The sequence below is a fragment of the Panthera tigris genome, chromosome B2 (genome assembly GCF_018350195.1).
Source record: "Panthera tigris isolate Pti1 chromosome B2, P.tigris_Pti1_mat1.1, whole genome shotgun sequence".
In the NCBI taxonomy this organism is placed as follows: domain Eukaryota; kingdom Metazoa; phylum Chordata; class Mammalia; order Carnivora; family Felidae; genus Panthera; species Panthera tigris.
Genome location: NC_056664.1, coordinates 118,972,042 through 118,996,146, shown reverse-complemented (window position 1 = coordinate 118,996,146; position 24,105 = coordinate 118,972,042). Strand labels below are relative to the sequence as shown.

General features: G+C 38.7%; 1 protein-coding gene across 1 annotated transcript in view; it reads left to right on the top strand.

Annotated features, from left to right (window-relative positions):
* Positions 1–19,329, top strand: part of LOC102971182 (pantetheinase) — a 38,834-nt gene extending 19,505 nt beyond the window's left edge. Inside the window, exons 4-9 of the mRNA XM_015535968.2 lie at positions 4,820–5,012; positions 5,678–5,969; positions 6,414–6,775; positions 14,451–14,621; positions 15,648–15,826; positions 18,391–19,329. Of these exons, the coding sequence (XP_015391454.1) occupies positions 4,820–5,012; positions 5,678–5,969; positions 6,414–6,775; positions 14,451–14,621; positions 15,648–15,826; positions 18,391–18,406 (1,213 nt within the window). The 3' untranslated portion in view covers positions 18,407–19,329. The remainder of the gene's footprint in view (positions 1–4,819; positions 5,013–5,677; positions 5,970–6,413; positions 6,776–14,450; positions 14,622–15,647; positions 15,827–18,390) is intronic.
* The last annotated feature ends 4,776 nt before the right edge of the window (positions 19,330–24,105 follow it).

The following is a 24,105-nucleotide window of genomic DNA, read 5'->3' as shown; positions in this document are numbered from 1 at the left end:
TCAGGAGTAGATTCCAGTGATCCACCCTCTATGTGTAACACCCAGTGCCCATCCCAAGTGTCTTCCTTAATGTCCCTTACCCATTTAGCCCATTTAACCCCCTACCCAACACCCTGCCAGCAACCGTCAGTTTGTTCTCTGTATAGAAGAGTCTCTTATGGTTTGTCTCCCTCTCTGTTGTTATATTATTTTTGCTTCCCTTCTCTTATGTTCATCTCTTTTGTTTCTTAAACTCCACATCTGAGTGAACTCATATGATATTTGTCTTTCTCTAATTTCGCTTAGCATAAAACCCTCTGGTTCCATCCATGTAGTTGCAAATGGCAAGATTTCATTCTTTTTGATTGCCAAGTAATACTCCATTATATATACCACATCTTCTTTATCCATTCGTCAGTCAATGGACATTTGGGCACTTTCCATTCTTCAGCTATTGTCGATAGTGTTGCTATAAACATTGGGGTGCATGTGGCCCTTCGAAACACACACCTGTATCCCTTGGATAAATACCTAGTAGTGCAATTGCTGGATCGTAGGGTAGTTCTAGTTTTAATTTTTTGAGGAACCTCCACACTGTTTTTGAGAGTAGCTGCACCATCAGCAGTGCAAAAGAGATCCTCTTTCTCCACATCCTCACCAACATTGTAGTTGCCTGCGTTGTTAATTTTAGTCATTCTGACAGATGTGAGGTTTTAATTTGTATTTCCCTAATGATGAGTGATGTTGAGCATATTTTCATGTGCCTGTTAGCCATCTGGATGCCTTCTTTGGAAAAGTGTCTATTCACATCTTTTGCCCATTTCTTCATTGGACTATTTGTTTTTGGGTGTTGAGTTTGATAAGTTCTTTATAGATTTTGGATACTAATGCTTTATCCGATACGTCATTTGCAAATATCTTCTCCCATTCCATTGGTTGCCTTTTAGTTTTGTTGATTGTTTCCTTCAAGGCGCAGAAACTTTTTATCTTGATGAGGTCCCAATAGTTCATGTTTGCTTTTGTTTCTCTTGCCTCCGGAGACATGTTGTGTAAGAAGTTGCTGCGGCCAAGGTCGGGTTTTTGCCTGCTTTCTCCTCTAGGATTTTGATGGCTTCCTGTCTCAAGTTTAGGTCTTTCATCCATTTTGAGTTTATTTTTGTATATGGTGTAAGAAAGTGGCCCAGGGGCGCCTGGGTGGCTCAGTCGGTTAAGCGTCCGACTTCAGCTCAGGTCACGATCTCGCGGTCCGTGAGTTCGAGCCCCACATCGGGCTCTGGGCTGATGGCTCAGAGCCTGGAGCCTGCTTCTGGTTCTGTGTCTCCCTCTCTCTCTGCCCCTCCCCCGTTCATGCTCTGTCTCTCTCTGTCTCAAAAATAAATAAACGTTAAAAAAAAATTAAAAAAAAAAAGAAAGTGGCCCAGGTTCATTCTTCTGCATGTCTCTATCCAGTTTTCCCAGTAACATTTACTGAAGAGACTGTCTATATTCCATTGACTGTTGTTTCCTGCTTTGTCAAAGATTAGATGGCCATACGTTTGTGGGTCCATTTCTGGGTTCTCTATTATGTTCCATTGATCTATGTATCTGTTTTTGTTCCAGTACCATACTGTCTTGATGATTACAGCTTTGGAATACAGCTTGAAGTCCAGGATTGTGATGCCTCCATCTTTGGTTTTCTTTTTCAGGATTGCTTTGGCTATACGGGGTCTTTTCTGGTTCCATACAAATTTTAAGATTGTTTGTTCTAGCTCTGTGAAGAATGCTGGTGTTATTTTGATAGGGATTGCACTGAATATATACATTGCTTTGCGGAGTATCAACACTTTAACAATATTTGTTCTTCCAATCCATGAGCACGGAATATTTTTCCTTTTTTTGTGTGTGTCTTCTTCAATTTCTTTCATAAAGTTTCTATAGTTCTCAGTGTATAGATTTTTCACCTCTTTGGTTAGGTTTATTCCTAGGTATTTTATGGTTTTGGTGCAATTGTAAATGGGATCGAATCCTTGATTTCTCTTTCTGTTGCTTCATTATTGGTTTATAGGAATACAACTGATTTCTGTGCGTTGATTTTATGCCCTGTGACTTTGCTGAATTCATGGATCAGTTCTAGCAGTTTTTTGGTGGAATCTTTTGGGTTTTTCAGGTAGAGTATCATGTTAGCTGCAAAGAGTAAAAGTCTGACTTCCTCTTTGCCGATTTGGATGCCTTTTATTCCTTTGTGTTGTCTGATTGCTGAGGCCAGGACTTCCAACACTACGTTGAATAACAGTAGTGAGAGTGGACATCCCTGTCGTGTTCCGGATGTTAAGGGGAAAGCTCTCAATTTTTCCTCATTGAAGATGATACTAGCTGTGGGTCTTTCATATATGGTTTTAAGATCTTGAGGTATGGTCCTTCTATCCCTACTTTCTTGAGGGTTTTTATCAAAAAAAGAACTGACCTACCAGTAATATTGGCCATTTGTATGGCCTTTTTTTTTTTTTTTTTTGAGAAAAGTCTATTCCAGTCTTTTGCCCATTTTTAAATCAGGGTTTTTGTTGTTGAATTTTAAGAGTTCTCTGTTGTATTGTGAATATTAATATACAATGCTCTTCTCTGTCTCTTATAATCTTTTTTTTAATTTAAAGTCAATTATGTCAGATATTAGCATAGAATATCTTAATTTCCCCCTCACATTTGAAGGACAGTGTTGCTGAATATAGGATTTTTAGTTGAAAGTTTTTTTCTTTCAGTGCTTTAAATATATTGGCCCCCTGCTTTCTGGCCTCTAAAGTGTCTGATTAAAAACTGTGATAATCTTACTGAGGATTGGTTGTATGTTATCAATCACTTATCTCTTGTGGCCTTCAACATTCTTATTTTGTCTTTGGCTTTTGATAATTTGATTAGAATGTGTGTTGATATGGGTGTCTTTGAGTTCATCCTTCTTGGAGATCATTTAACTTCTTGGATCTTTATAGTCATGTCTTTATTCAAATTTGGAAAGTTTTTGGACATTATTTCTTCAAATAATCTCTCTGTTCCTTTATCTCACTCTTCTTGAACTCCTAGAATGTGTATATTCGTCCACTTGGTGGTGTCCTACAGCTCCCTTAGGCCTTGTTCACATCAGTCTTTTTCTCTTTTCATTCTTTCAACTCAATCATTTCAATTGCATTACCTTTAAGTTTATTGATTCTTTCTTCTGCCAACTCAAATCCATCTCTGAATCCCTTTAGTAAATTTTCTTATTTTAAACATTGTAATTTTCAGCTCCAGAATTTCTTTTTGGTTTATTTTAGGTTTTCCATCTTTTTTATTGATATTTCCTTTTTGTTCATACATCATTTTCTTGACTTCCTCTGCATTTGCTTTTAGTTCTTTGAGCATTTTTAAAACCGTTGTTTTTGTCTTTGTCCAGGAAGTTTGCCATCTGGTCGTACTCAAGGATAGTTTCTGTAGGTTTATTCTTATTTTCCTTGGAATGGGGACACACTTTCCTCTTTATTTGTATACCTTATGATTTTTTTGTTGACAAGTTGGTATTTGAATCTTAAAATGTGATAATTTTGGAAATCAAATTTTCCCCCTTCCCCAGGGTTTACTGCCTTTTGTTTGTTTATCTGTTTTGATTGCCGTAGGTGTTTCTGTGCTAGGCATAAGCTTGAGGTATAAAATCTTTTGAAGCCTTGTCTTAGCCTTTATTTTACCCTGAGCATATGTGGCGACTTTTTAAAATCTCCTATATATATGATTGCTTTTGTATATCCTAGTCCTTCAATGTCTGGTTCCCAAAAGAAAGAAAAAAAAAAAGCAAAATTAAGGAAGGGGGAGAGAAGAAGACTCTGGCTTTTTAAATCCTCTAGAAATTACTTCAGTTAGTGGGGGAAGGACTGACAACATTATAGTGGTGGAGATGCAACAATGGCTACCTGTCCCTGTGTCTGCACCTCCAGGATAAGAAGCAGTTATCAGTGATCAGAATATAGTTTCCTGATATTTAGAGGACAGGGTTTCTATTGTCTAACCTGATCCCATAAACTACCTACACAGTATTGCAGGAACACTTGCATGGCTGCCTGCCGTGGGGCTTGGGGTGGGGTAGAGCATGGGTAGCCACTACTGAGATAAGAGCTGAAATTGACTGAAACTAACTGAAATTTAGTGAAATTTAGTGAAATTACTGAAATAGTTAGCTTAGACAGACTAAATGTTAATGTGAGTTTAAAATAGCAATAGCAATCATGCAATCCCTTTTCACTTCTCTATTTCAAATGCCATTTCCAACATCACTTTCAGGAAGCGGCATCTATGCACCTTCCAAGCCTTCCCCTGGAACTCACAACCCTTGGAATAGACTCCAAAATTTCAGTTAGATTCTGCCAACACAAATATCATTTACTTGGAAGGATGGATTCCTGGTGCTTTGTACTCAGCCATCTTCCCCAAATTCTCTTAATTCCAAGTTGTTCTTATTTCAATTGAAATATTTTTTTTAATGCTTCTTTTCTGCCAGGGTTAATGAACAGAAGATGTATATCTTTGCCCAAAATATCTATGAGATATGACACGGATCATAAGATAAACACATAAGGAATACTGATTATAGATGATGATAAATGCTGTGAAGAAAAAAGATACATGACCTAGAATCTTATCCTAGAACAGTTTTCTACAACCAAATTCCCACAAGTGTGTACTTCCTACAGTCTATTCTTGTTTTAATCCTTCCCTTCTATTATGTTATTTAGAATTTAGTTTTGTGTATGTCACATAATAGCTTCAGGCAATATAACGCTGAATTTTATTAAGAGGTAAGCTTGATTTTTGTTTTCCTCTTCCAATGAACACATATTAGGTTTGGCCACACCCCAGTGCAAGAAAGACTCAGCTGCCTGGCCAAGCACAACTCTATCTACGTTGTGGCAAATATTGGGGACAAGAAGCCATGCAATGCCAGTGACCCTCAGTGTCCCCCCGATGGCCGTTACCAGTACAACACTGATGTGGTGTTTGATTCTCAGGGAAAACTGGTGGCACGCTACCATAAGGTAAAATTAATTTGCACACAGTTCAGATACTGAATGTTTTACAAAATAAAGTGGGAAAAAAGGGGAAAAAACATTAATGTTTATAAGAAGCATACTTTAGAAGCAGAGTAGAGACAAAGCATAGAAAACGATGATTAGGCGTGGTAAGCTCCTATAAAGAGGCTCAAGAGGTTTTCTATGCATTTAGGAGCACAGGAATGTATCTTTGGAAGTATGTGAGAATCAGCAGGAGGTACCTGCACTGAAATATAATGTTGCCTTTTAGACTTTGTCTTTTTAAGGACATGCCCTGGCAATGGGTCAAGACTAGAACAAAAAAACTACCTACCAGATAGACTTGGTTTTGAAGAGAAAGGAGCAATTTTGTCTACAGAAAATATTTAGGTGTTCTTGGCAAATAGAAGTTACTTATTTCACTCTTAGGTCTTGTAAGATTCAGTAGGGTCTCAATACATAAGGATTCCCTTCTACAGATAGAGATTGAACCAAAGGCTCCTATCAGCCATAGTAATCTCTGATTCTCTAACACTTTTTCCCTGTGAGGACGGTGGTTATGGATGAAATTGGCACTAAGAGATGTTGGCTTGCACTTTTTCAGACACATTGACACCCAGGCCAACTTCTGAAAAGAGACTTTTACCCACTTCATCTTCTGTTTATTGCAGTACAACCTTTTCATGGGTGAGAATCAATTCAATGTACCAAAGAAGCCTGAGGTTGTGACTTTCGACACCATCTTTGGAAGATTTGGCATTTTCACATGCTTCGATATACTTTTCCATGATCCCGCTGTTACTCTGGTGAAAGATTTCCATGTGGATACCATAGTTTTCCCAACAGCGTGGATGAACGTCTTGCCACATTTATCAGCTATTGAATTCCACTCGGCGTGGGCAGTGGGCATGGGGGTTAACTTCCTTGCAGCCAACATACACCACCCCCACAAGAGGATGACAGGTAATGTGTAATCTCTAAGATGTACAAACTTTATGCCATAACCAAAAAAGCAAAATAATGATTTCTTCTAGCTAACGTGTACTCCTTAATATAATGTTTTCCAACTCTTATTTTTTGCACCTCTGGCTGGTGACATACCGTAGAAGCCATCTCAATCTAAATTGTTTTGTAGATTTATTTAGTTCTATTCAACTTACAGGCACACTTTTTTTCCCCCCTCAAGATTGACCACTTCTGACCCGAAAGTTTCTCTTATTGGCTTCTCAGTAGCAAACCCTGTTGGATTTCCTCTCACCTGTTTCCTTGTCAGTATATTTTACTGAAATTACTGAAATAGTTAGCTTAGCCAGACTAAATGTTAATGTGACTTTAAAATAGCAGTAGCAATCATGCAATCCCTTTTCACTTCTCTATTTCAAATGCCATTTCCAACATCACTTTCAGGAAGCGGCATCTATGCACCTGACTCTCCAAGAGCATTTCATTATGACATGAAGACAAAGGAGGGAAAACTCCTCATCTCACGACTGAATTCTTCTTCATACGACCCTGGAGTGGTAAATTGGGCTTCTTATGCCAGTAGTATAAAAGCATTCTCCACAGAAAATCAGGAATTTAAAAGTACTGTGTTTTTTGATGAATTCACCTTCTTGGAGCTCACAAGAGTCACAGGAAATTACACAGTTTGTCAGAAAGAACTCTGCTGCCATCTGAGCTACAAGATGTCTGAGAAGAAACCAGATGAAGTTTATGCCCTAGGGGCATTTGATGGACTACATATTGTCGAAGGGAGTTATTATCTACAGGTAATGCTTGTTTTGCTGGCAGGGGCATTAACCAGGCAAAATATAGGACACCCAGTTGAATTTGACTCTCAGATAAACAATGAATTGTTTCATTGTAAGTGTGTCCCACTTCAAGAAAAAAAAATGGGTCCCACTTTTGAGGATATATGCACGCTAAAAATTTTGTTATTTACCTGAAATTCAAACTTAGTTGGGCATCCTGAATTCTTATTTGCCAAAACTTGCAATCCTAGATGTCCAATTTTAAACTGGCTGGAAAAAGGCAGAAGATTTATTTACAGTACCCGCATTTAAAATGATACAGTAATCAAATTACAGATGATTTTAAAGGATGATTAACCTGTGATAGTTCTTCCCTGAACAAACATACCCATTTTCTTGATATGTTCGCTAAAGCTTTTTATTTTTATTTTTAATTTTTTTCAATATTTATTTTCGAGAGCAGGAGAGACAGAGCGTGAGTGGGGAGGGGCAGAGAGAGAGAGAGAGAGAGACGCACAGAATCTGAAGCAGGCTCCAAGCTCTAGGCTGTCAGCACAGAGCCCAACACGGGGCTCAAACTCACAAAGTGCGAGATCATGACCTGAGCCGAAGTCGGACGCTCAACTGACTGAGCCACCCAGCCCCCTGCCCCCCCTCTTTTTTTTTTACTTAAGAACTTGACACTAAGTATGTCCTGGAGACATCTAGGGTTGACCTCTGAGACATGCAGTAGAGTAGTTTACTGGTGCAGAGACTTGGTATCTCGCAGCCCTCAACATCAGAGGAAGAGCTATGGTGAGTTGCAACAAGCAACTTTCATGTTCCTCTCATTCTGCTCTCCTCTTCCTTGATCTGGCTCCTATCCTATGTCACCCACACTGTGCAACATCTGAACAGGGCTTCCTGTTGACAGTTTCAGCTCCATCCCATCCACTTCCCATACTCTAATTATACCAATTACTAAAAGCCATTTCTGATTATTTCCCTGCCTTGCTTAAAAGGCCTCACTGTCTTCTCATTGGCAAATCAACTTCCTCACCAAAAAGCTACTCAGAAATGCTTGACATGTACCTCTTCCTACTCTCTGTTCTCTTCTCTCACTTCTACCCACATGTGCCCTGGGCTCCTCTCATGTTGAGGCATTTCTTCATCCCCAATGTGCCGGCATCTGCAGAACCTCTGGATGTTTGCACAGGTTGTCTCCTTTATCTATGATGGCCCCACCTCCTCACCATTCATGGTGCTTTTCGGGTGTTATCTTCACCCCGAGGGCTGCCCTGACACTTCCTGTAGCACCAAGCCCACCTCCCCACCCGAGCTAGGTACCTCAGGCATCCTACGCTCAGCTTTATTAAGGACATATTATGTGAAATGATGCACATACTTGTGCATAAGTGCTGGAACTGTACCCAATGTGCAAAATGTTGTTTGCTGTGTGATAAGCACCGTCTTAATGCATCTTTACCTGGACACTTGTTGAGTGCCTACTGCATAGTAGGTGTATATATTCAGTGCTAATGATATGAAGACGAATAAGCCAAGCCCCTCCTCTTGAAGAATTTAGCAGGGGGGAAAGACATAGGACCAGGTAATGTCAGTACAAATCGGCATGTGATAGAACATAGAGTGCACGTTTTGTTGTAGGAAATACTAAGGAGCTATACCTAGCCTGATTTGGGGATTCAGGGAGGTTTCTGGAGACATGATGTATGGGCTAATGCTTATGCTATTCTCCAGATGAAAAAGAGTGGGAGGAAATTCTAGGTGGAGTGGAGAGTGTGAGCAAGGGTGAGGACATGTCAAGAAGTAGGGTATACGGGTCAGTGTCACTAAGGCATAACGTAAGAAGCAAGGATTGGTGGAAGATGGGCTTAGAGGCAGGATCACGTTTGGCAGGATCTTACCCGTCATTCCTAAGGTTTGGGCTTTATTCTCTGGGTGCCAGTCTTCCGTGGGAAGGTGTTCAGCCAGGGAATGATGTGATCAGATCTGCTGTTGAGTTAGATCGCTGTGGCAGCACTGTGGAGGGGGGGAGCGAGGGCACAAAGACTGGTTAGATTTTAAAAATAGTCCTATTAAAACCTGTATCAAGATTATGTCAGTAGGAGTAAGAGCAGGGTGTGGAGCCTGGCAATATGTAGAAGACTAAACTTAGTAGCTAATTGGATACAGAACAGGAAAGCAGAATGAAGGGGCTAGAATGCCAGGTTTCCGACAAGAGTAGCTGGGTGAATGTATGTTTCAGGATGTTAGGAGGGGAGCAGGCTGGCGGTGGAGAGATGCTCAGTTCAGCTTTGGATATTCTGGTTTCAAAGTATTTATGGGACATTCACCTGGAGCCCTGGTACCTGACATCACCAGCAGAGTCTGGAGCAGCACCCCAGATAAAACGTGTTCATGTGTCTGCTGGAAAACGTGGGATTATGCACCCTAAATAACTTAAATAAAAACAGGATAGCCTTATGTTAGTTCAAGTTAGGTTTCAATGTCCAATGTGCTACAAAAGCCTTTATTTTCAGAGAAGTTTGACCTTGGAATTAAGAATGAGGGATTTGGGAATTGGATTATATTCATAATCTTTCATAGTCTGTGACGATAATTAATGCCAGAAAAATCTCTATAACACCAACATCTAGTTCTTAACTAAGAAGAGAAGACAAAAAAAAAAAAAAAAAAAAAAAAAAAGGAAATAAGGGTACAATAACTCTGCATCTTGCCACGGAGATTTTCCAAATGTTCTATAGTGAATTTTAAGGACGTAGGGAAAGAAGGTGCTTGTAGCATTTTCTAGAGTAGAGGATGGTAAAAGATTGGGTAAAAATTTATAGCAGTGGTTATAGGAGAGTGGGAGAAGCAGCCTACATATTTTAAAGAATCATTGAGTAAATCAATTAATAAAGAAGGAATAAACTAAACAAAAGTTCATTCCCTTTACCCCATATAACCTGGGAGATCTTCCTCTTGAGATTATTTTCTGTACCCTTTGTCCTCTCCATTTCCTCCCACCAAGGTAAGAGTCATCCAAATCACCAGCCTGTCTCTTCTAGAATGTAAAACTATTTCCCAACAGGGTAAGAAATTAGGGATATGACATGGTGAGAACATAGATTCTGGAGTCAGAAATTCTGGGTAAATCGCTTCTTAACTGCATAGTGACCACCTGGCCCTGGGCCAACCTCTTTAAATCCCTCGTTCCTCATCTGTAACATGTGGATTCATTTTCATTCACCAAATATTTATGTAATGCTTTCTGTGTGCAAGCACTTGGTACAGCCTGAGGATATTAAGATGAGCAAGACAGATACTGTCACTGTCTTCATAGAGCTTAATGCTGGTGGGGACACAGGCATTGAAGAGAAAACTAAGGAAATCACTAGTTGATTTTAGCTGGGACAAATGTTACCAAAGGAAAGTACCACGGACAATTAAACCATACAACTGGAGGACCTAACTTAATCCTAGGAGAGAAGTAAGAATGATGACAATAATAATAATAATAGCTATTATTATTATTTATGGCATTTGTGGGAACATTGATTTCATAAATAAATGTAAACAGGGACACCCGGGTGGCTCAGTCAGTTAAGCATCTAACTCTTCATTTTGGCTCAGGTCATGCTTTCATAGTTTGTGAATTTGAGCCCCACGTCTGGCTCCGCACTGCCTTCCTTTCTCTCTACCTCTCCCCTGCTCGTGCTCAATCTCTCTCTCTCCCTGCCCCCCCCCCCCCGATCAAAGTAAAGAAATAAACATTAAAAATAAGTAAATATATAAACTAACAAATAAATGTAAAGAATTCGGCACCGTGCCTACACATAAAAAGTCCTTAATGAATGTTAACTTTTATTATTGTTGTTGTTGTTGCTGCTAAAAAAAGTAACATAAACTTTTAACTGTCAGACCTATACGACCAGGTTTGCTCACGTGAACACTGGCTGCATTGCAAGCAGCTCCTGAGTCAACTCCTTTGTTTCTTGAGTCCTTGTCATATGCCAGATGTTCTCTCCCTTCCTACCACCTGGATTGCCTCTATCACGTCTTTCTTCATTTTAATAAAAGTAATGCATGGGCACACCTAAGAAGACAGCACTAAAATCTTGTGAAACACCGGTTTCTTCCCTAATCCATCTTGTCCTTCTTTCTGAAGGCAAACACTTTTGAATCTTTTAACTGTTTCTTCTGAAATTTACTCGTCTGACATCATCTACCAGGAGCTAATGCGGAGTCCACAGACTCAGGGCTCAGTCCCACAAGACTGGTCCCCTCCCCATTTGAGACTCCAATCACAAGTCCAGGTTGTCACCCACGCTTCTGACCTGACTGACTGTAAATCAGGGGCTCCCGCGATCTCTGCCTTGGGTTTGCTAATTTTCTGGAATGGCTCATAGAACCTAGGAAAGTGCTTTATGTACTAGTAACAATTTATTACAGAGGACGTTTCACAGAATACAAATGAACAGCCAGATGAAGAGACACACACGGCAAGGTCTGGGAGTATCCCAAGCATAGGAGTTTCTGTCCCATGGAGTTTGGGGTATGCCGCCTTCCCATCATGTAGATATGGCATTCTTGTTCACCGACCTGGATTCTCTCTGAACTCCATACTTTAGGGATTTTCATGGAGGCTTAATTTCATGGACATGATTGATTCAAGTTATTGACCATTGGTGCTTAATTTAGCCTCCAGCTCCTCTTCCCTCCGCAGATACAGGGGTGGGGATGGCGAGGCTGAAAATTCCAACTCTCTAACCAGGTGGTTGGTTTCCCTGGTCACCAGTTTCCATCCTGTGGTTATTTAAGGCTCTCCAAAAATCTCCTCATTAACATGAACTCAGTCGTGGTTGAAAGAGGCTTGTTATTAGTAACAAAAGCCCCTCTTTTCACATTTCACCTCTCATCACTAAGGAAATTCCAAGGATTTTAGAGCTCTTCTTGCCAGGCACTAGAAAAAGACCAAATATATATTTCATATATATATATATATATAGATACAGATATAGATATATTTCTTATATATATATAAAGTCTGAAAATGCCTTTCCTTTCATATTTGATGGAGGATTTCCCTAGGTATAAAATTCAAGGTCATTGTATTGCTACTGAGAATTCTTGAGTTATTTTGATTCCTTCTGCTTTGTATGTGTATCCCTCTTCCTACTGTTTGCTCAGAAACCTTATAGAATTTCCTCCCCTCCATGGTTTCCTCTTTTGGAACTCTTATTTTTGGAATCATGTGTTTTTTGGGTTTGTCCTCTAATATTTTTGTATCTTTTCTTTGTTTTCTTTCTTTCTTTCTTTCTTTCTTTCTTTCTTTCTCTCTTTTCTTCTTTTCTTTCTTTCTTTCTTGCTTTCTCTTTCTTTCTTTCTTTCTTTTTTTCTTTCTCTCTTTTTTCATTTACTCCTCTTGATCTTTCAAGCCTTACATTGAGTCACTTATTTTTGTTGACATGTTTTTATTTTTCAAGAACTATTTTTTTTTGCTTTATGAATTTTTTTCTGTTGATGTTGTTTTGTGGATCCAGTATTTTATCTCTCTGAGACTAATAAGGAATTTTTTTCTTTTTTTCTTTCTTTTAAATGTTTATTAATTTATTTTGAGAGAGAGAGAGAGAGAGAGACAATAAGGATGAGTGGGGGAGGCACAGAGAGATGGGAAAGAGAGAATTCCAAGCGGACGCTGCACTGTCAGTGCAGAGTTTGAAAGGGGGCTCAATCTCCAGAGCTGTGAGATCACAACTTGAGTCAAAATCAAGATTTAGAGACTTAACTGACTGAGTCACCCAGGTGCCCCACAGAAAATTTTTTCTTGAAGCTTCTTCTCCTTAAATAGTCTCTTTTTCCCTAAAGTTTCTTTTATCTCCCTGTTCTGCTCTCTCTTTCATGTTAGAAGCTTTGCTCATAAATACAGCAACCCTTTAACCTTACCAAAAACTAAGTGAAAGGCTGAGCATGAGTGATATTTGCCCATTTAAACTCCAAAGTAGGGTGATCTAACCAAGCGTTTTGTTAGGGGAAACCCTGAGTAAGTATATTTGGAGACTTCCTCTTGGGATGGGTCAGGTTTCTCAGTCTTTAAAATTCTTCTAATTCTCTTCCTGAATAATGTTATCTAATTTAGCAAATTGAAATACAGGGTGCCCTAGTAAATTCAAAGTTTGGATAAACAACAAATATTTAAAAAACATAAGATTGTCCCATTCAATATTTGAGACATACTTACACACTAAAAACCATTTTTGATACTGTTAGTATATTTAAACTTCAAACTTAAATTGGGCTCCTGTCCTGTATTTATCTGGGAATTTTATTTCTGAAGGGCAAATTCATTGCTGACAGCATTTAGAGAACCAGGTGGGAGCAATGACCTTGCTGGATGCATCCATGGTGGAGGGGGATGATCTCAACAAAATTTCATTCATGTAATCCCCTTCAACCAGGTTTTTCAAAACCTCTACTAAAAATCATCTGCTTTACCCTCTCTGGGAATAAATGCCCCATCTTTTACTGGAATAGAGGAAGAGACTTGCCCATCTGTGGTGGGGGGCTCAGAATCTGAGGCATCCTTAACAAATTCCTACCAATTTTCCTTACATTAGCCACCACAACTTTACCAGTTCCTGAGGTACCTGGTGCTCCCAAGGGTGGAATCTTCTGAGTATTCTGCCGTGTAGATAGGGTTGATTTGTGGCTCTCTTATTGCCAGATTAGGACTTGGCTTTCCTTAGGCTTGGGAAATCAGTCACTACTTTTGCATCAACCGTCCCAACTTCCAGCGTTAAGCCATGCTCTAGCCTCCTGTTTTCCTATCCTTATGGGTTCATGTCTTAAACAAACAAACTAAGTTTGGCTTAGGTAAGATATAGGGAATAAAACAGACGCATGTATTCGTTGTTCCTTTATCTGAAAGCTATTTGTATCCCATCTTAACATACTTGCTCTAAAGCTCTTACTCTCTGACTTCAAAAGTAGAAACAGGGAGACCAGTTAAAGCTGTTGTTTTAGTCAGGCAGGAGGTAAGGTGGCTCGAAATAAGGCTTGGAAGATGCAGTACAGGTTCAATGAATATGGATCTTCCTTTTGGGGACTTTGCATCTGCATAGTGAGATGATTCCTATACTTAGATTTTACATTTACATTTACATGTACATTACATTTACATTATTATGTAGCAGAGTAGAGTAGAATATAACTGTGTAGTACAGTGAGAACTATTTCAGTTCTTGCTCAGATATAAAGTGTGTGACTTTTCCCATTCACAGGGATTGCCTCTAGATCAACTCTGGGGTTCATTACAACTTTAAATTTCTTTTATTGCGGGAAATAGGCAAAAATGCAGAGATGAAACTAGATTTAACCTTTTGGAAAAAAAATGGAAGTCAATGATTAAAAGCATTGCCAGCTTGAGAACAATGAGGGTATAGTTGTTCATCGCTATAGACCAAGGGTCTGATTGTTTCTTCATGAGATTTAATCTGTTTGACCGTGAATGGCAGAAAGCATTAGGGTCTGAAGTCGTTTATTTTTATTACTAGTTGAATTAGCTATCCATCAATGAATTGAATTAATCGAATGGAAAAATAACATTATTTTATCAAACAAAAGAGACTAGGCATAGCAGAGGCAATATTTGTAGGTCAGAAGGGTGCATCAGTTGGCTTTCTTAGGACTCACTGGTTTGCATTTACTTTCCTAGATTTGTACTCTGCTGAAGTGTAAAACACCAGACTTACGCACTTGTGGTGATGCGGTTGAATCTGCTTCCACCAGGTTTGAAATGTTTTCCCTCAGTGGCACTTTTGGAACCCAATATGTCTTCCCTGAGGTGTTGCTGAGTGACAGTCAGGTTGCACCTGGGGAATTTCAGGTAAGAATCTTTGCTGAATATTGACAATTCATTTCATGTAAGAGGGAGCACTTTTTGAGTATGAAACCGACTCAAGTGTTTACAAATATCACAAAAATCTCCATTTGGAAAGGATAAAATTGTTCTTAGGAATCAGGAAGCGCACTGAGCAGGTTGAATTTTTTGTCTGGAAATTCTTACTATAATAATTAGTGTCCTTGAGAATAATATATATATGTATATATATTATGTATGCATATATACATGTATATATTATGGAGACTACTGGGAGGAGGCTGGCTGTTTCGGATCCCCTGAGTAGGAAGAAGACTCCAGAAGGGTTTTAGGACCAGTCCCACCAGAGGGAACCCCTTCACATCAAGAGCAGTGATAGCCTAGCAAAATTAAAGGGAATTCCTTTCATTGTTGTGTAAAGACCTTCTGTGATCACAGGAGGAAAAAGAAGGAAGGAAAAGCTAAGGAGAGAGAATCTGATGGTAGCTGAAATTGTCAAGAAACAAAACACTTTTTTTTTTTAAAGGCCGGAAATAGTTCCTTACTGTATAAGCTCTGCCCAGCCACATTCTTCCCCTGGTTCTGCTCTTACTCTGTATTCCTTGTAGGAACAGCTACCGTGGGGCATTGGGTCAATGAACATGTTGGGGGGCTGTGGTGAGCGAGTGACAGGGTTGACGGAGGCTCAGCTCAACCCCCTCAGTCAGTCCCTTCTGTCCACTTGGAAGAGCCTATTTTGTCTGAGAGCATTAGATTTCCCAAACCCATTGCTTTATGCTTGTTTCCTCATGGAATGCTTCCTCAAATAAGTCAATTATAAGATATTGATTATAGCCATTCAATAATAAATGAATCCATGCCAATTCCACACCTCCAATTTTTCCCGTGATCTGTACCATTTCAAAATTTCTGACAGAAGGTAGCCATTATTTTTCCTGTTTCTTCATCCAGTTGCACTGAATTTTAAAAGTGTGTGGTGGGGTTGTAGAACTTCCAGGGGAGACCCGGTTAACTTCTCTGTGCTTTCATTAGGTGTTAAGTGATGGACGCTTGTTTAGCGTGAAGCCGCCATCTGGACCTGTCTTGACCGTAACTCTGTTTGGGAGGTTGTATGAGAAGGACTGGATATTAAAGGCTTCATCCGACCTCAGGGCACAAGCACCGGGAGTAATGCTCGTAGTTATAGCACTGACTGTGTGCTCATTCAGTTGGTAAAATAGTTCTATTTCCCTTTTTATTTTGCATGATTTAAAAAATGATGGGTGACAACAGAAGCATGGATGTGGGCTTTTGATAAGAGTGGTCATGGTCTTTTGTACAAGTGAATACAATTATTTATACACATATATTTCTCTGTTTTTAGACGCATACACACACACACACACACACACACACACAGACACCAGATAATAGAAGCCAGATACACAGTGACATAATTTTGAAAGGTAAAAATCCATAATATGAAAATAACAATTATACCTACATTTTAGGGATTTTTGGTGAGGAAAAAAAAAATACACTTAAAGTCCTTAGACCAGTTACTGGATCATGGAAAGGACTGCACGTGTGCTAACTATCACAACTGTGAATGGCTGTCACAGGAAAACCATGCACGATACATTGACTGCTAAAACTGTATCACTCTAATTGTCTAAAGTGCAAACATTTTCCAATGGTTCAGTCACCCTGCATATTTCAGTTAGAAAATCAGTGAATTCGGGGTGCCTGGGTGGCTTAGTCGGTTAAGCATCTGACTTGAGCTCAGGTCATGATCTCAAAGTCCATGAGTTCAAGCCCCGTTACTGCACTCTGTGCTGACAGCTCAGAGCCTCGAGCCTGCTTCAGATTCTGTGTCTCCCTCTCTCTCTCTGCCCCTTCCCCACTCATGCTCTGTCTCTCAGAGCGTGTCTCTCAATGAATTCAACATCAGCTAATTGGTTTTGGCTTGGTACCTAGCAATGAGGTATTCTAGAAGGCAGCTGGGCTTCCACCTAGGAACTTGTTAGAAGGCCTTCATGTTTTTTGTGGTTTTCAGCGTCTCTTTAGTGTTTTGTCTACCTTGTCAGCCTATAAGTATAGTAATAAGGAGGCTCTAAGACATTTACCACATCTGGCCTGTGATCTATTTTTGCATAGCCCGTTAGCTAAGAAAGGGTTTTATGTTTCTAAATGGTTGAAAAAGAGGAAGAATCCCAAGAAGAAGAATATTTTGTGATACATGAAAACGATCTGAAGTTCAAATTTTAGTCTTAATACCTAAAGTTTTATTGAACACAGCCACGTTTGTTTAAGTATTGCTGATGACTGTTTTTAATTTAAAAAAAATTTTTTTTTAACATTTATTTATTTTTGAGACAGACAGAGACAGAGCATGAATGGGGGAGGGGCAGAGAGAGAGGGAGACACAGAATCGGAAGCAGGCTCCAGGCTCTGAGCCATCAGCCCAGAGCCCGACGCGGGGCTCGAACTCACGGACCGCAAGATCGTGACCTGAGCTGAAGTCGGACGCTTAACCAACTGAGCCACCCAGGCGCCCCTGCTGATGACTGTTTTTATATGCTATGGTGACAAAGTTGGGTAGTTATGACACAGAAAAGCTGTTATGGCCAGTTATGGCCAGTTATGGCCAGAAAAGCTGCAAATATTTACTGCTTGGCCCTTTCCACAAAAAGTTTGTTAACTCCTGCTCTGAAGTATTAAATAACTACAGATGTTAGTATTAAAAGCCTTTAAAGAAATTCAGTGGGCAAATTGCCTGTGTCTTTCATAAAAAGAGAAATAGAATATCTTTATTTGCTTTGTATTACATACCATCACACACACACATGTGCAAAGATTACCTTGATTAACGTATGGCCAAATGTGCTAAGTAGATTAATACCCCAAATAAGATCATTTTTATAAACATGGTTGATGTCCATTCACTGTAAGATACCACATCACAAAGCCTTTTGATGGATTTGGTATGTTCTCAAATTCCTGGGAGAAAGCACATTAGTTTTTATTTTCAAATTTTTCCTGGAGATCAACTAAGAACTATTCATATGAATACACTATCTGGTATTTTAACTTCAGCAAACCCACCAGCTTGTCTTAGAATGATTTTTCTTAAAATTAAACATTACAGGCAATGAATTTACTTTTTTAAAAATGGTATTTACAACATCCATACCCAGATCTGATTACTTTTTCGCTCTGCATTTCTTTAACACATACGTACGTATTTTACAATAGTTTTGATGTGCTTTTTAACTGTGATTTTTTTTTCTTCTGCGTAAAACGTTTGTAATACTCTTTTAATACAAACAACCCAATTCCAAAAAAGACCAATGCTCAAATATATGTTCCTTAATCTCTTTATACCTGGATCAATTTGAATGGTCCTGTCTATGGCCATACCACCCTGAACGCACCCGATCTCCTCTGAATGGTCCAGAGAGCAATTTTTGATACTTCCTCATTTAAAAATATCATTTGTTATCAACTTCATGATGATGATGTAACCACTTCCTCTCTCACTGTAGTAGCCTTTTTCCAAGCTGGTCCCCAGTGATTCCCACCCAGGCTCCATGGAGAAATTCTCCACGATTAATTGTTTTGTTGTTACTGATTCTTATATTAATTTTCATATGGCTTCTGAGCCTTGTCACTTATAATAAATATGAATTCATTCTTACTTGTGTTATAACATATCTGTTATTCAGCTCTGCTTAAGTGTTCTATTGATTTTACTTATTTGGTCTTTTAGTTTTTTTATCGAAACAATCTATTTCAGGTCTCCTATAGGTTGAATTATGTCCCCCCTCAAATTCACATATTGAAGTCTGAATTCCATACCTCAGAATGTGATTGCATTTGAAGATAAAGTCTTTTAAGAGGTAAAATGATGGCATTAGGGTGGGCCCTAATCCAATATGACTGGTATTCTTATAAGAAGAGAAGATTAGGACATAGACACTATGGAAACTATGTGAAACTATGTGAAGACACAAAGGAAGATGGCCATCTACAAGCCAAGGAGAAAGGCCCTCAGAAGAAATCAACCCTGTTGACAGTTTGATTTGGATTTCTGGCCTCCCGAATCTTGAGAAAATAAATTTCTGTTGTTTAAACTAATCCGTGGTACTTTATAATGGCAGCCCTAGAAAACCGGTACAAATTCTAATCCCCTCTCCTCTCCATTTCTACCATAAATTAAAGCTTAAACAGAATGGTTACCTAGTTAAGAAGATCCAGCTAGCCTGGTTCCGTGAGACTCAACTAGATACTCTCAAAGAAGCATTGCTGATGAATTGATGCTGAAACCATCAGGCCATCTGGATGCTGGGAAAGCAGAAAGTCACACGGATGAAATCATGTAATTGATCTGTCCTTAAATATTCTTTTTTAGTAACAAAAGAATCTGTTGATACAACTTAGCGAAACAAAGGACATCGTTTAAGTCAAAAACATCTCTCAACCGGTAGACTATCCACATAGCCCTGAGATCAGCCCCACACTATACGAAGCATGCCCTTCTGCAAAGGAGAGCATGATCCATACCAGTAATATATCATTTTGAAATAAACATTTTTGTGGTAGATACTTTAAAAAAAATACTATCTCATCCAATAATATTTGAGTAAAATTCATCTTATACTTTTGGGTGATATTAACTACCTTTTAAAAAGGGCCCATTAGAAAATAACCCCCTATGTATTTAGGGACTGCAATCATCATGGCAAGCCTCAATACTTCATACGATTTTAATTTAAAGAAGAAAATTGTTGTAACAGTGTTAAGTTTAAAATATTAAAGCCTTCAATAAACCCTAAGGGCTTCTTTGCTATTCTATTTTGGCAAATATATCACATATCCATTGTAGCACAGCAAATTACTGGTAATGTAACAGCTTAAAACGGCAAACATTTATTATCTGACACAGTTTCTAGGAGTCAGGATCTGGGAATGGCTTAAATGGGTTTTCTGGCTTAAGGTCTCCCTTAACGTTGTAATAAACCTGTCCCCAGGGTTACAATCATCTTAAGTTCCTCTGGGCCTGAAGACTCCACTGTTAAGATCACTCACATGGTTGTTGATGGTCCTCAGCTCCTTGCTGGAAGCTGGCTGTGGCCTTTTTCCTTATGCATGGGCTACCTGAAATTTTTCACAAAAAAGCAACTGGCGTCTCCAAGAGTGAGTGATGAGATAGACAAATATATCTATCTCTATCTGTATCTATATCTATATCTACATCTATATCTATATCTATCTATATCATTGATATCTATATCATCTATATCTATATCTATATATAGAAGGGTGTGGATATTTCAGTCTTTTATAGCCTAATTTTGGAAGTGACGTCACTTCTGCCATACGCTATTTGTCACACAGACCAACAGTGGTACAATGTGGGAGAGAATCACACAAAGGTAAGAATATCAAGAGATAAGGATCTTTGCAGATCAATTGGGATGCTGGCTATTATGATAAGTATGTATTTATATTTATATGTATTTCTATATAATTTTAAAACATAGGACCGTTTCCTTTTCTTTTTGCTATATATGTAATATGTCTTTCAAAATATACTCCCAATATTTACATATGAAAAGTATTGTGCCAAAGGACTTTCTACAATTATTTTCTATGCTAAAGATTAAATAATTTAATGATTTCTGCTCTTGGTAAAATTTAAATTGGTTGGATTAACTCATTTGTGGTGACATCATCTTCTCCTGATACACACCTGTGACTTTTACATTCACTTCTTAGAAGTCTACTTTATAAAAGAATACACATTAAAAAGTAACATAGAATAGGGGTGCCTGGGTGGCTCAGTCGGTTGGGCGTCTGACTTCGGCTCAGGTCATGATCACGCGGTTCATGAGTTCGAGCCCCAAATTGGGCTCTGTGCTGACAGCTCAGAGCCTGGAGCCTGCTTTGGATTCTGTCTCCCTCTCTCTGCTCCTCCCCCGCTCATGCTCTCTCTCTCTCTCTCTCTCTCTGTCTCTCTCTCTCTCTCTGTCTCTCTCTCTGTCTCTCAAAAATAAACAAAGCTTAATAAACAAGTAACATAGAATAAACAGCATAAGTTCCAGAATCATTAATTCATGAAATGACACTACTAGGAAAAAGGGTCTTAAGAACATCAACATATTAACTGTTTTTTTTTTCTTTTTGAATCAGCAAGGATTTTTTTCTACTAATCTATAAAAATATAAAACAAATGGAAAATAACAATTGAAGTGTTCTGAATATGGCAACAATCAACTAGAAAGTCATTATCAATGTCAAAAGCTGCACTGAAATCTATCACTTGGCTCTTACATCAAAAATTAACCTTGCATTCCCCACATTCTTCCAATTCTCTATTCTGGATGTCTTGAGTGTATTCCAAATGCATTACCTTAATTTTGCTTTTGTAATCACCGAGTCTTGGATGGGGAAAATACCTATATCCACGAGTAATACTGTAGCATGCTGCCATAATCGCAAGGTTTAGTGTTTTAAGTACAGACACTACAAAACCAAATTTCTTTCACTCTGCTATACTTTTTCTTTATCGTGTGTATTAGGATAGGCTAGCTTGTGGCGTAGTAACAAATAAAACCAAAAATCTCCTGGCTAAATAAGATGAAAATTCATTTCTCACTCAAAGGCTACTCCAGGGCAGCTAGCCTCTGTGTCAAAGCTCAGAACCTCAGGCTTTTTCATTATGTGTTGTTTCCTTATTACCAATGCTCCCATAATTTCTGGAGCATGACAGAAGAATATGGAGAAATTGCACACTGTCTTTTAAATGCTTTCATCTAGGAGCTACCGGGTGGCTCAGTTGGTTGGGCATCTGAACCCAGCTCAGGTCATGATCTTGTGCTCTGTGAGTTTGAGCCCCACATTGGGCTCTGTGCTGTCAGTGTGGAGTCCACTTCAGATCTTCTGTCCCCCCTACCCTGCCCTTCCCCTGCTATGTGTGCTCTTTCTCTCTCTCAAAAATGAATAAACATTTTTAAAAAAGGCTTTCATCTAGTGATACTTGTCATTCCCATTCGTATTTTCTTGGCCAAAGCAAGTCCTATGGACTTGCCAAATTGAAATGCACAGAACGCATAATTTCCCTGTGTGTCCAGGAAAGGGAAGGGATTCATAAATATTGGTTAGCACTAGTAATATCTATCATTTAATGAAAGTCTTCAAAGGCATGCATCTTACGTTCTTTTTCCACTTCCATTTATTTCCACCCAATAAATGTCTGCCATGAGTCACCAGCACTGCTATTTCTCATTTATTTTCCAATGTATAGTGAGACTATAATCCTTGCCTCCTACCCCATACTTTGTTGACAGCCCCATGTGCCTGCAAGTTGCAAACCAAGATGACCACTTCCTTCAGACTTTACTTGCCCTTCCCATTAATCTGAAGGCAACTTCGCCTGTGTCTTCTTACCCAGAGTATGCAAAGACATCACTAATGTCTTACATATGGTGTTTCATAGTTTACAAAACATTTTCAGATACATTTTCTATTATTTCACAAAGTAGGTACTTTTTTTTTCTTCTTCCATTTTTTACCTTAGAGAGCAAAGTGTTGTTTTCTGCTCTTCTTACTTAGGTGTATCAGATCCTCAAAGGGGAATCTTTTAATTTTATGTCCAATGCTTTTTCTAGTATTACAGGTTACTAATGGTTTCTTACACACTAGACTGTGGCTTTCTGAAAGACTCAGTGTTAATCTTGTTGATTCAAATGCTGGATACTGATTATTTGCTTAGTGAGCTGGACACTGATTATTTGCTTAGGATTATTATTATATTTTTAAGAATATTTTTTTAAATTTTTTAATGTTTACTTACTTTTGAGAGAGAGAGAGAGAGAGAGAGAGAGAGAGAGAGCAGGAGAGGGACAAGGAGAGAGGGAGAGAGAGAATCCCAAGCAGGTTCCATGCTGTCAGCATAGAGCCTGATGTGGGTTCAAATTCACGAATTGTGAGATCATGACCTGAGTCAAAATCAAGAGTTGGAAGCTTAACCAACTAAGCCACCCAGGCACCCCTTTGCTTAGTGATTATTAAAGCCAGATTTTAATTGCATCCTTACCTTTACAGGAAAGATATGCCACATTCTACATAGTCTCATAGCTTTAATAGCTCAGACTTTGACAGAATGCAGGATGAGAGCTAAGGTGAAAGTACACGATTAATATTAAAGCATATATATCTCCTGGAACAAAGATTGAACTTAGTTGGTCATATTTGTTGACGTGACATGGAGAATAAAAATTTGCCTTGAAAAATTAGGAGAAGATTATCAAAATGAAGAGTGGGAATTTTTCAGTCTTGAGAGGTAAGTTTAGAAGCATCAATGACTACGTGTTAACAGTAGAGTGAGCTCTTTTAATCTTTCTATTTTGAAATTAGTTGCATATGGTGGTCTAGCCACAGAAATATGGCAAGAGCTCTTATCAGTGTTAGCAGCTATTCAGCTATCAATACCTTCTAGAAACTTTGAACTCCTGCCAAGGCAAATAAGGCCCACCTGTCAGTATGGTGGTAGATTACCTAATAAAAAGTTAATGTTTGGGCAATGTGCTTTGTAGACATGTTTATTGGATAAACTTTGAATTGAGTTGTGAAAATATTAGTAAAACAAAATACTCTTTTAACAGATTGCAATGTTGACTTAACTGAAATTCATTGTGAACCAGCTGATTTTTTTCTTTCTGTCTATGATAAAATTTCATCTTGTTCTATCAAAGACAATTACTGAGGGTTTATTTGCTGTTGCAATATGAATAAAAATTGATTGAAAAGCCTGCCTGCCACTGTGTACCTAGTTATAGGAAAGTAGTTGTTCTAGAGGTAGATTATGAAAGCACTATGGCAAAAAAATAAAATAAAATCTAAACACTGAAATTATTCCTTACGTACATATATAATTTAATTTTAACTGAAATAAAGATGTGAGCATTATCTTCAGAGACTGTTGATAAAAATATATTACAATGATGTTATTAAGACAATTACAAATACTATTTTGAAAATGTTCTGATACTACTATTTAGTTTGTTATAACTTCACCTTGCTTAGCTTGTAATTAATAAGATTCCCCAACCCACCGATCCATAGAGGGATGTTAGCTGAAATTTTCATTAGGGTAGTAATTATCTCAGTTTTCCCTATCCAGCTATTTGGAGGGTATTGGGAATAAACCAGAGAGATTTCATGTAATGCCTTTTGCCCAGTGACTGGTCTAAGTTCAGTAAGTTTTTCCCCCTCCCTTTCTCTTCTCTTCCTCTTTCTCTTTTTTTCCTCCTCCTCCTATGTTCCCTCCTCTTCTTTCTCTTCCTCCTTCACCACTGCTCTTTACCCTTCTCATCCTCCTTATAATTTCTCTTTATTACTATTGACATGAACCAAGCATTGGCTGTGCCCACACGAGCAGTATGTTCAGGTTCTGTCTTCAAGATCCTAAAATGTGAGAAAAGGTTCTGAGCAGCACACTGTGGGGGAA